The following is a 12,857-nucleotide window of genomic DNA, read 5'->3' as shown; positions in this document are numbered from 1 at the left end:
CCCCCAAGGGACTTAACTTTAAAAGACATTCCAGGTGGTAAAATATTTATGGTCCTGAACCGTATTAACGTGTGTAGGTCTTAAAAAACAAAACAAAAACCCTAGTGGACTGTACCCACTACAGGGTTATAATTCATTAGGCTCAACAGTCCAGGAAAAAAAATCTGTGAAGCTTCCACATGTAAAAAAACAACAACAAAACTTCAAGACCTCCGCTAATGAACACGATGCCTGCAAAAAGAAAAAAAAAAGTTTTGAGTTTACAATGCGTAATTAAATATATCCCACTCTTCAGAGGAGCGTCTGCAAGGCGAGCGGCTGCCCCCCAAATGTTCCCAGACTTTTGCATCTGTGGAGCTACAGACGCAATCTAGGGGCTATATAATCGGTAGCCTGTACACGCTCTTTCTTGACGAGGTCGGTGAAGTTCCTCCAGTCCTTTAGGCGATGCACGGAGTCAGGGAGGGGGTGGTGGTGGTGGTGGGGAGGGGGGATAGCACTGTGGAAAAGTAGTTTTGTTTGCTGAAGCACATCCTGTGTAGCCTATAGCCGCCCGTGAGTCCTGCCTGTAACTGCTCCTGACTGCGTTACCCAGTAATGCACTGAGAGCGGGGATCGGGGATAGGGAGGGCTGGCCGAGCACAGCACTGCAGCCCCTCTCCCCTCCCCTCCCTCCCCCGGGCAAGGCAGCGAGCGAGCTGCTGCTGCTCTTGGTGCGGTGCAGAGCGGAGCAGGAGCAGGAGGCGCGCGGGCAGGTTCCCGGGGAGCCTGGAGCCTGGGCGCGCTGCTGGAAGCTGGGGGTGGGAGGGAAGTGTGTGCTATGCCTTTAACGCCTGGGTACAGTAGACATGTATAGTGTGTAGTGTAGGGAAAGTCTAGGCGGGGTTAAAGTTCAGCTCATGGAGCTGCTCAGCGCTCGCTGCAGTTTAGCAGAGTTGGAAATGTGAAAGCAAGAAGCAGGCTAGGTTCTCCCCCCCTCTTTCTCTCTCCCTCTCTCTCTCTTTTCCTCTCTCTCTCCCTTTCTCTCTCTCTCTCTCTCTCTCACTCTCACACACACACCTCCAAACCACAAAAACCCCCACAGCAGTCATGTATTCTCCTCTCTGTCTCACCCAGGTAAGCAGCTGTTTGGATGCATTTGGGGCTGGTTTTGCGTGTGTGTGTATGCGCTGGGGGGGATGGTGGGTGGTGGTGGGGGGGGGAGAAATACAGCTTTAAGAAAGTAACTTTGTTTCCATTTGGTTGCATTCCTCTTCTTGCACGGCCATTTGTGTAGGCACATGGCTAATGGCGCCTACTTATTAATGGTTTAATTAATATTGGTGGTGGGGGTTTTCTGCTCATATGCAATTTTTGGGGGGACGACCTGCACGTGTTTAGCAGGGTTGCAGCCCATGACATGCTTGGTCATCTGCAATCAATACTCACCGTTTGTGCTTCCGATGCGAGTAATGCATGAAAACATAGATGTGCTTAGGGTCATTTTTTGTAAGTGTAGCATTAAGAGCTGCTGCATGTTCTATTTTAAGACGTAAGGTATTGCATAGTCTGCATTGATTTCCCTCCCGAAAGTCCACACTTTTGTTTGTAAGGGTATGGTTCGTAGATGCAGTTAAGGTTGCCTGTGAGTATCTCTGTACGTTACCCATGCCTGGACCTATAGCTATAAACATTGCACCTACGCATAGATCTGCAGCTATATACATTGTCTTGATGTATAGCCCATCATATATAAAATACACTTTGTACCCATGCAGAGACGTATAGCTGCACGCGCTGCACTCCTGCATAGATCTACATCTGTACATACATTGTGCTCTCGTGCACAGATCTGTATCCCTGGAAGTACACTGCAGCCGTGCAGAGATCCACAGCTCTGTACGTTGGACCCCATGCACAGATCTGTAGATGCAGCCTCCGATGGTCAAGAAAGTCTAGCTCTGTCCTCCTCCCTAGAAATTTGACGCGCGTTGTCACTTTCCCGGGTGTCACAGTTGCCTGGATGTTTGGGAAGTGGGGGAAGTTTGGATTGCAAGTTCCGTCAGTGTTTTCTACAAAGTTGCTCGAGCCCTTAGGGCAGCAAAGTTGCCTGTGTGTTATTTTTTAACATGATTATTTCAAATGCCTTTTCCCTCTACATACTGTCTCCCTCCCCACTGCATTTCCATGGATCTCTGGAGTTTAAGCTTGTGGGTTGACGCCCAGCCCTAGACTTGCCCTCCATTCCGGACGGTCTCTTCCTTTCACAGCTGCTGCTCTAGATCCTGGTGCTCCAGCTACACTTAACTGCTCAGGACTTCGGGCAACTTTTCTTCCCAGCCCCTCTCTCTCCCTCTATACCTCCTGAGGCAAAGAATTGCGCTTTTGCTGCTCCAGATCCCGTGCTGGCATTTTTCATATTATTTTTCACTATTAAAAGGCATAAAGCTGAAGTGAGATGTGATTTTTGTTCTCTCCAAAGCGTCCCCTCCCCTCCATATAGCTCTGTAATCCTGTCTGGGATTTAGATGCCTTCCAGTCTGACTGTTATTCATAAGGATGATAGTTTCTATTTAGTTCCAATTAAGTACCTTCTTCCCTCCCTTTTAATCCAGGTTGTTGCAGACATTAAATTGTACACTTTCAATTAGCAGGAGATAATCGTTTGAACTAGGAAATACTTTGTGGTGGACTCACACCAGAGATTATTTCCTCCTATATTGGATTCTGAGAGCATTATTCCTATTATTTTATGTTTTTATATATATATATATACACACAGAAAGAGAGAGAGCTATGTGCTGGAGAATGACTCTGGATCATGGGAACAGATAGCTCTCAGAAGTAGCCTGAATAGCTTTAAAAGTTTTATTTTTTCCTTCCATAAATCAATGAATTTGTGGTTATAGTATCCAAAGTGACTATAGGTTGGAACTTTACCATGGTAATAATCTTACAGTTGATTATAGGCAGAAGGTAGATATGGTGAATGGAGTGGGCTTGTGAGCAGAAGTGAAATGCACGGGTGAAGCGGGGGGAGAGGGGCGTTCCAAACTCTGTACCTTTCTGGTCAAATTTATGCCAGTTTATTAATGGAACTGGAAATACCTATTGTCTGTTGTTTCCTGTCCTGGATGATTGGTAATAACATAACTTTCATAGAAATAGCCATATACTATTCTCCTTTCAAACGGCACACATGTAATCCTGTTTTAGTAGGCCCAGTGGGACATTAAGAAGAAGACTTAAGACAAATTTGGGATATTTTAAAATGCGGAATATTGTATCATTCTGTTCCAGAATTCTTGCATTCGTGTTGCACATTTGGAAAAGTAGTTTAGGGATTCAAAAGCCCTCTTTACAAACTCGACATTGAGAACGGAACAGTTATGTGGTTTTGTCATTTTATGTAGAAAACATACGCAAAATCATTAATAAGGGCGTAAGTAGTTTTATATTTTTCATGTCAGAATTAACATAAGCCTTTTATTTATACAAGTTTTGAAATAAATGCTTTTTAAAATGTTGGCTCAGTATTAGAGGCAAAAAATTAGAAAGTGGATTTTTAAAAAATGGTCATAAAGCACATTAGTCCAAGAAACGCAACTGAAATGACATGACTATGTACCTGACATAGAGATTTGAATCATCTATAAGGAAAATATGCACAGCATTTGTTTCACTTCCCTGCTGCATATCGAGAATATATTTTGGGCACACATGTACCTCTCTTTATAGATTTATAGCCAAACATTTCTAGGAACATGGATTTTAGAAATATTACCCTTGCTATATCTGACTTATTTTCAAACACATCCACGTAAATATATTGTGTAAAACAATTACTGTAAAGCATTACATTATTTCTTTTACTCTGATCTGGATTTTAAGGCTTTTTTTGTCAGTAGATTTTACAGGTTTTACAGGTTTTTTAAGAGTTTGTGAGAATTTTTATATACATATAGTTCTAAGGCCCAGCTTTTAGATGCAGAATGCGCTTTGAAGCACTATATCGACAAACTGTGAGAAAGTTTTATGGTAAAGCTTACTGTTTATCACTGTCTTTTAAAAAAAACGTATTAAACACATTAGTGGTGCCTTTTATTTTTTTAGAGTAACCTTTAATTGTTAAAGGAGATAACTGTGCCTTTAAAGTAAACTTTTGAAATATTTTTTAACTGAGAAAAGGCAAAAATAATCTTATTTTCTTTAAATTTTTATAGTTTGCTGTGATCATGTGATCAGACCTGCACATTTATGTATACTCATTCTTGCATTGCTACATTTCAGAAAGTTTTTCAGCATTATAACATTGAAACAAATAACTTTATTATGCAGAATAAAACATCAAATTTGGTTGGATTGATAGTGGATTCCTTTATCCCTGTTCATATTTTGCTAATACCTTGTCACTGAGATTTAGGTTGGTTGATTTTACAGGGGAATATGTTTATGAAGACACTTCAAAATGCTGGATGAGTTAGTTTGTCAGTCTTCTGTTCTTGAATTAACCTTTTTGCTTAGTACCTCATTTTGAAAACTCACATTAGACTATTTATATGATTATGTTATGTGTATATATATGTGGTGTAGCATGTAGCAGTTTAATACAGACAAAGAACCGCTTAAAATTATATCCTGGTCTTTTGGCCATATAATGGTTCGGAGCTTTTTTAAAGTCATCCCCGTCCTGTTCCTTTCCCCCCGCCCTCCTTTCAGGTTCTCTGTAGCTCATCTTTAAGACAGACTAAAGGAACTGTATTTTAGATAGTATCCAGCCTAGGTCCAAAAAAGTTATGGGCATATGGAATCAGTCAATAAGAAGTACAGTTGAAAGCAGAAAGTTAAATATTTCTGGATAAATCAAGATGTATTTAGAATTTATTAATGCTTAAAACAATCCTCCATATCAATGTAGGTCTTTTCAATGAATTGTGGGTATACCTTAGCAGATAAACGTTGACTTTGCAGAAGGGCTTTTCGCACTATCGGCTCTTCTAAAATGGTGGGTGGGGGAGAACATTAAGGATCAGAAGTGTGTTTTTGTTATTTTTAATAGCTTCTGGTGCCTTGCAGCTTTTACCTTTTTTTCTTCTAAACCCATTTTGATTTGTGAAAGTGCAGCTGCACGTGTTATGTTTGCTGCCTTCTCTTCTTACTTTTTCAATCTACTGGCTGAAACCTGGCAGCAATTTTTATTTTTTTTTTACTTTACTGAAATTTGAAACCAGGATCTTCTCCAACAGAGGGGGGAAAAGTGTCACTCACCAAAGTAATTTATTGTATTTTTACATATTATATTTAAGTTATCAGTCATATTTGAAATGACGCCTGCACTGTCGTGCTGCATTGAAATATCTGTCTCTCATTTTCTGTAGTTTCTAACAATCTCCATTTTTTTCTGATATAAATGATCTAATGCTGTTTACCGATTTTAATATTTAAATTTTAGGAACCACAGAGAATACATGCAATTAAGCCATTTAGAAAGCTAATACAAGGTCTTGAATTGTAACAGGAATTTGATAATAGAATGTTCCTACCACTGATTTCTTGGTTTTGCCTGTATTTGTTTGAGCAGCAAAGCCTATTTAAAAAAAGAAAATAAAAAAAGCCATTGGAGCTGTAGAATAAGTATATTCTAACAATATTATTTTAAGGTTATGAAATTATTTTGGTACGTGACATACTCTACATGTGAATGTAAGTGAAGAAATTCCGTTAAACTGAAAAAAACCAACCCTTTTACCTTGCAAGAATGGACATAACTTAGAGTTTAACATGCTGTAGGAAGCTTTGTGCAGTTTCATGGTGTTTTTTTTTTGTTTTTTGCCCCGCAGGGCCCAGTCCCACAAATGGGAGTAACTTCATGCATGGGAACAGTCCCATCGACCTCATGAGTGAAATTAGTCCTTTGCATACATGTTTGCAGAACTGGGTCCTTAAAGTGTATATGCTTTTCTATAGATAGTGTAACATCTTGTAACAGTATTACATAGAGAAACATAACAAGCAGAATATAATGAATTATAACATAATTTGATCTCCCTGTCTGATTTATGTAGTACTTTTTAGGTATATTTATTTATTTAAAAAGTTGAATATATGGATCTTTCTTGCAACATATTATTCAAGTTCAAGAAACTTTTCAGTACTGAATATTTCTCTCTCAAGTAAGATGAGTGAACTTAAAATATTATTACTGAAGGCAAGCAATGTTTTCAGGTGGAGAAAAGTATTATAAATGTGGTAAATTCTTTTAAAATATATTAACAAAAATAAAACAAAATGCTAAGATTTTGTGCCTTAATATTTACATATAAGCTTCCCCCTCTCTCTCTCTCTCTCTCTTTTTTTTTTTAAATAGAAGGCCGTCAGAACTTGTCTTGTATCCATGGCACAATATCAGATTTATTATTTTTGGTAGGCTACATATAAACCAAACAGTTTTTTTTTAATTATAAGGGTAGAGTTTAAATTTTTAATACTGTTTACTGTTAGGCATGCTGGAGAAATCTGCAAACTGGTTACATGATTTACTATTTCTAGAGGTGCAGTAGACAGAGATTAGAGGCACCTTCTACTATATTATAAAATCACTTATACTGAAATTTTATTACACTGCAGATTGCCATTTCCAAATATGTCTTAGGGAAAATTTTGCTGTATTTCAGACTTCCCCATACAAACATTGATTGGCATCCAAATGTTTAGAATTTGCCAAATTGGCGGGCATATGCTGGCCACACCACAAGCAGTGGGGTCAGGGAGAGAGCAAAGTAAGATATGCATTCTTTGAAAATGGATTAAGGTCACTACACTCACTTATTTTTAAACTTTTATTTTATTTTATTTTTTAATGATTTTAAGTTTTAGGACTGAGTGTAATAGTTACAGAATCTTCCTCACACTTATGTGTATTTTAGTTGGTCTCTACCCTCTGTGATAGCAGTGTCATATTCTTTAGGTTGATATAATATTGAGAAAGAGTTTATATATAGATAGGTATAGCTGTATGTATAGTGTGTGTGTGTGTGACTGTGTATATACAATATGTACAGTATTTGTGTCTGAGATTACAAAGGTGCTTGTGTTTTCTGCACTGCATAGTATATACACATTGTCATTACTTAATTCTCACTTCTAGAGGATATTAATTTCTTGTGTGTTAAAGTAGTATTGTAAGGAGTTGTTTTGAACTCTGTGACTGATTTGTTTGTGTTTTCATGACATCAGTATAATTCTTTATCATTTTTCCAGGATGAATTTCATCCCTTCATCGAAGCACTTCTGCCTCACGTCCGAGCATTTGCATACACATGGTTCAACTTGCAAGCCCGAAAACGAAAATACTTCAAAAAACATGAAAAACGCATGTCAAAAGAGGAAGAGAGAGCAGTGAAGGACGAATTGCTGAGCGAAAAACCTGAGGTCAAACAAAAATGGGCATCCAGACTTCTGGCAAAGCTACGGAAAGATATCAGGCCTGAGTACCGAGAGGATTTTGTTCTCACAGTCACAGGAAAAAAGCCTCCATGTTGTGTTCTTTCCAATCCAGACCAGAAGGGCAAGATGAGAAGAATTGACTGCCTACGCCAGGCAGATAAGGTCTGGAGGTTGGACCTTGTAATGGTGATTTTATTTAAAGGTATTCCGCTCGAAAGTACTGATGGCGAACGCCTTGTAAAGTCCCCACAGTGCTCTAACCCAGGGCTGTGCGTACAGCCACATCATATAGGAGTTTCTGTTAAGGAACTCGATTTATATTTGGCATACTTTGTGCACGCAGCAGGTAAGTGCATTTATACAAAGTTGTCCAACTTTCTGTATATCTACAGTCCTCTGCTGTACCATCTGAGTTGAGTGTTATGACCAGTCAGAGACCGTATGAGTCAGTGTTTGAACTTGGAAGAATATGTTCCATGTAAATGTGGTTGGCAGCATGGTTTATCGCCAGTTCCAGGCCTGACAACTAAGAGAATCTACACCAATATACTCTAGTTGTGAATCAACAGGTGTTCTCACGTTTTTTGTTGCCTTTAGGAAATAGTAGTGTCAAGATATGTTGGTTTTCCAATACTAACAGCAGTCAAACGTTTGGCACATCTAAACTGCTTTCAGAAGTGGCCGACATTAATATTAGTACAGGAAATGTTAAAGGCTGTCTTTTAGAACTATCTAGAGGCCTGTTTAAAATGGACCTTATTTTAATGTTGGTAAGAGAAAGAAGGTAGCTAAACCTTTTTTTAAACTAGCTTTGTATGTGTGTTGTGTCGTGTAAGGAATAAATTCAGGGAAATAGACATGTCAAAAGCCCAGTGGTGGTAAGGATCAATGCAAGACCCAGTCAGTGCCTTCAGCTCGTATTGATGTGGGTGATATGTGAAGCTGCTCAGCATCTTGCAGGATTGGTCCCAGAAAGAAAAGCAAAGAAATCACACAAATATGTAAATGTAACAGTGCAGTGTGGATTGTGGCTAAAATAAAGGCCTATAGTATCAAATGAGGAAAGTAAGGTTAGTGTTAAAAGTGGAGGTTGCATACAATAAATGAATACACTTAGAATCTGACTGATACTAAGAACTGATGGCTTGTTTGACAATATTGCATTCAGGAGAGCGAAAACGCTTTTACACGTCATGAAATTCGCAATCTTGTCTCTGACTCCAATGCAGACCACACCCTGCCTGTGAATATTAGTATATTCAGAGGCTACCTAATAGGTCAACTGGATAAAATAACATGCTGTAGCATTTCTTTTCAATCATTTTGTTTCTGACAGAGTTGCTGTGTATGAAACATTAGGCCCAAGTTTTTGGAGCTTGTTGACTTTTAATATATACGTACTAGTTTCACTGGATTTCATTCACAGCAGTAATTTAAGACAGGGGGTTGAAGGGAGTTGAAACCGGGGAGGGGGGGAGGGGCAAAGAGAAGTCAGTGGACTCTTATCAATAGAAACATAATAAATATATAATAATAACAATAATAATAATATAAATCTTGCTAAAAGAAGAGAATACATCTATTATCTAGCATTCTTTTTGGGTGATACAGAAAGTGCTGACTATCCGAAAGTTGTCTTCAATAAATCAGTATTCGTTGCGATACATAGTATCACTTCAGTAACTTTATTGATATACACTATGGTTAGAAGGCACCTTTGGCTAACATTGTGGTATTTTACATAGTTAAGCTGTGAAACTTTGTAATTAGATGTGATTTGATCAATTCACATTTCTGGAGAAGAAAATGTAGGCAACTATTACAGGAAGAGTGATTTATTTACTACATGGTATAGAGAAATGGGAATGACCAATTCGTGTAGACTTACGTTTAGCACTCATGTTGTTTAGTTAGTGTTATGTTTCATGAATTAAATGCAGGCTTCGGAAAAGCACTGTAAATTGTCAGCAGAAACCAGTGTCCTCCTACCTTAAAAACTTGAACACACATTATCGTTTTTGTCTGTCATTCTGTATATGTCTAGATAGAATATGGTTGAGAGACAGAGAGAGAGAGACAAGCAGCCAAACTAAGTACATATGTAATATAAGGAGGCCTAAAGTGATAGTTTTTTTTCTGTTATGGCAGTCACACATTAGATATTTAAAGAGTCTAATAATATTTTGATTAGCGGCATACCATCTTATACCATCTTATCATTATGACAGTGGTAACAAACAGACCGCAGTTGCACTTACTGTTCTTTGGACTAAACCTTTGCCACAGGAACTTAAACATTAGACTTAATCTTTATTTACATTGATAGCCTCTTTTAAACTGTAAACCTCTCACACTAACTATACAATTTAATATTTTACCTGTTGTTTACTGATTATATATATTGCATTACACTGTTATTGCACTAGTTTGTGCTAGGAGGTTAGTAAATCTAATCATAAGGTGGGACAAAATGGTTATAAAATGATATTTAGGAAGCATGCAGTGCAGTATTTGTCTAAAAAAGATGTCATGAAAGCATCATGGATCAGGCTACCCTTTGCGTCTTTGTGTTTTCCTCTGATGTATCCCAGAATTCTTTGTTACACCTGAACACTGGCCAAGTCAATGGTGATTGGTGCTCACAGAACTGCAGTAATGGCAGCTAATGCTGTGTGCGCAACAGGAAAATGACAAAAGAAAAAATAGTAAGCTTCCTTTGTCTCAGAATATTTCAGATTTGATTTCAGAGATTTACAGACCTGTTATTTATTCCAAAGAAGTTGCCAACACAATTATTAGGTAGGTTGGTCAACTTACATGTAGCTGATTTGACAGGCATCTGCTATAGTGCAGAAGATTTGTAAACACTAAACAATGTTTTTACCTCCTTAAAAGTTTTGAGAAGTTGCCAGTATTGGCAGGAGGCGCAGACTTTGAAACGTGCTTTCAGATACGTGCCAAAACCATTGTGGCCTTTTCACCCATAATGCTTGCTTCTTTTTAATATTTATTTGTTTATTTATTTAATAAATTAATTCTGTTCCACTATGCCTTGTTCTAGATGATTTCAACAGTGAGATGTTCCTTTCCATCTAAAAGTGTACAATAATTATTGCTTTGAGTCCAGGCTTTCTCTTTAGTTGGACACTGTCATCTATAAGAGAATACATGTGCCCAAATTTAAATAATGCTTCTGACAAAGCAGATTCAGTGACAGAAATGAATTATTCTCTTTTAAGAACAACTAAATAAAGAACAAGAAAACTCAAGTATGTGAATACACAAGCTGCATGCCATTTTTGTAAGAAAACAAGGAATATCAGTGTTTTCTGAATTAGAAGGTGACCAAAAATGTATTGAACTGTAGAGCATCAGCTCCAATTTGCAGTTTTTAACCTGTTTAAGAAAAGTATTCTCATACCCTTCACTTGGGTTGGCTTTTTAATTTTCATTTATTCTGCACATGTATCAAATGACAACTTGGAAAACACTGTGGCAAACCGTTTTCTTTGTGGGAGTGTAACAGTAAAGCTAATTTATGACCAGTCCTTTACCAGATGATCTGTATCAGAGTCTACAATAAACCAGGCACGTGGCAAGGTCACAATTTAAGTTGTTAAGGTCATAACCTTAGCCACCAGGCATTTGACCTTTTAGATAAAGTTAACCTTTGTTCATTAGTAAGCACTCAACCAAGAACTTTCTTGAGTTTTTTACTGCTTCAGAGTTACTTCTGCTAATGTGATCAGACTGTAGAAAAGATTCGCAGCTGAAGTAGTTAAATTTTCTGAGAGGTCAGTTTTTTTACAAACTTCTTGAATGGACAAAGCTAGGTTGTAATCTATAGGCCACAAAGTGATAACAACACAATACTTGATTTTTTGACAGACATTATCCTCTCTAGGCAAGAATTAAAGCTAGCTAGAAATTTGCCACTTAGAATCTTTTAATCTTTAAGATGGACATTTAAAAATGCTAAATTTTAATAAATCTGGGATTTTTTAATGTCAATAAAACCATTTTACTGATTTTAATAATATTAAAAATGAAGTCAAAGTGGAAATAAGTCTAACGTATTTGTGTAACTGAAAGTTTACTTAGCATTGAAATACCTTCTGTGAATAATTTACTATGCAATAGTATGTACACATGACTAAACTTAAAATAGACACATTTTATGCTATGATTGGTGGCATTTTAATATTTATACTTACACTATAATAAAGGAGTATCAATTGAAATAATGCACATACAGGAAACATACTTGCATATATTCAGAATATCGGTGTAAGTATCTTTTAGTTCCAAGTCAGAAAGGTACATAACACTTTGCGCCATCATCTTTTAGTACAATTGTTATTGATTGTTACTGCATTAATCCTGTTAATAGCTTCAGTTGTTCAGTATGTATCTGTAATGTGAAAGGTGTTCTAACAATACTGTACATCGTGAAAAGAGCTGTCGCAGCATCCTGAACCCCTGGTATCTGCTCTGCAAAAGTCTAGTGTTTTACTGTGTAAAGTGTTACCAATTACCACATTACATACACCATATTGTTACCTTAATTATGTTGTAGTGAAAGCTCATTTTTAATTACTTAGGGTACTTTCTTGGTTTTCTCTGAGACCGCATTTATTATTTAATTTAAATCAAAAGACAGAATCCACTGTTAGTTTTTGATGCATTTTGTTTTTATTTTGGCTACATTATTGCCATTCCATCATACAGATAGCCACGATATGCAGATTGGCCAGATGGTCGTGTTAACAGATTGAGAACCCACTTCCCACTGCTAAAGAGCAGGTGTAAGATCAGTAGGGTTTTTTTTTTCCTCCCAAGATTCATACCAAATGCTCATTAGAATAGTGTTTAATGATTTTTAAAAAGGCCACATTTCAACATACCATCATATCTGTCATGAAGTCAATGTGTGATGCTCTGTGCAATTTATATGTATATCTGGAGATATTTTAAGCATATCCTCACTATAAGACTGTTGGAAATTGACTTCTAATACATGGCTGTTGAAGTCCAGCGTATGTCAAAAGCAATCTTAAATGTTTCACACGTGAGGTTGGATGTTAATGACACACATGCATTACTTCAGAACATGCAGTTACATTGATACTTAGATATGCAGAAAAAATGTGTATATATGTATGTGTGTGTGTGTGTGTATACACACACGCAGGGCTGGATGTGCAGATCCAAAGGAACCTGGCTACATCAATATTCAGAAAATCTCTTAATGTCTCAATATTTATATGTTTGTTTTTCATGGGTCTTCTTGTCATAGAGAAACATCTATGGGTTAAAAGTAATATGAGATGTCGTGCTCTCAACCTGTTTCCACCATCAAAGATGATCAGATCTTGTATAATTTCAAGCCCATAAAAGGCTCCCATTAAGAAGCCTGCAGAAAACATAAGTAC

At 37.4% G+C, this 12,857-nt stretch overlaps 1 protein-coding gene across 9 annotated transcripts in view; it reads left to right on the top strand.

Annotated features, from left to right (window-relative positions):
- The window catches only part of NFIA (nuclear factor I A), a 469,138-nt gene that overhangs the window by 151,907 nt on the left and 304,374 nt on the right, over window positions 1–12,857 (top strand). For 6 of the 9 annotated variants that reach the window (XM_075131796.1, XM_075131795.1, XM_075131792.1 and 3 more), the window contains exon 2: window positions 7,240–7,771. In XM_075131796.1, coding sequence (XP_074987897.1) covers window positions 7,240–7,771 — 532 coding nt within the window. Of the gene's footprint in view, window positions 1–590; window positions 1,117–7,239; window positions 7,772–12,857 lie in introns of those variants that run through there. The other 3 variants (XM_075131798.1, XM_075131797.1, XM_075131793.1) reach the window with 3 other exon arrangements.

This window comes from Caretta caretta, chromosome 8 (assembly GCF_965140235.1).
Source record: "Caretta caretta isolate rCarCar2 chromosome 8, rCarCar1.hap1, whole genome shotgun sequence".
In the NCBI taxonomy this organism is placed as follows: Eukaryota; Metazoa; Chordata; order Testudines; family Cheloniidae; genus Caretta; species Caretta caretta.
The sequence above is the reverse complement of the archived record's forward strand: the minus strand, read 5'-3'. Positions and strand labels throughout refer to the sequence as shown.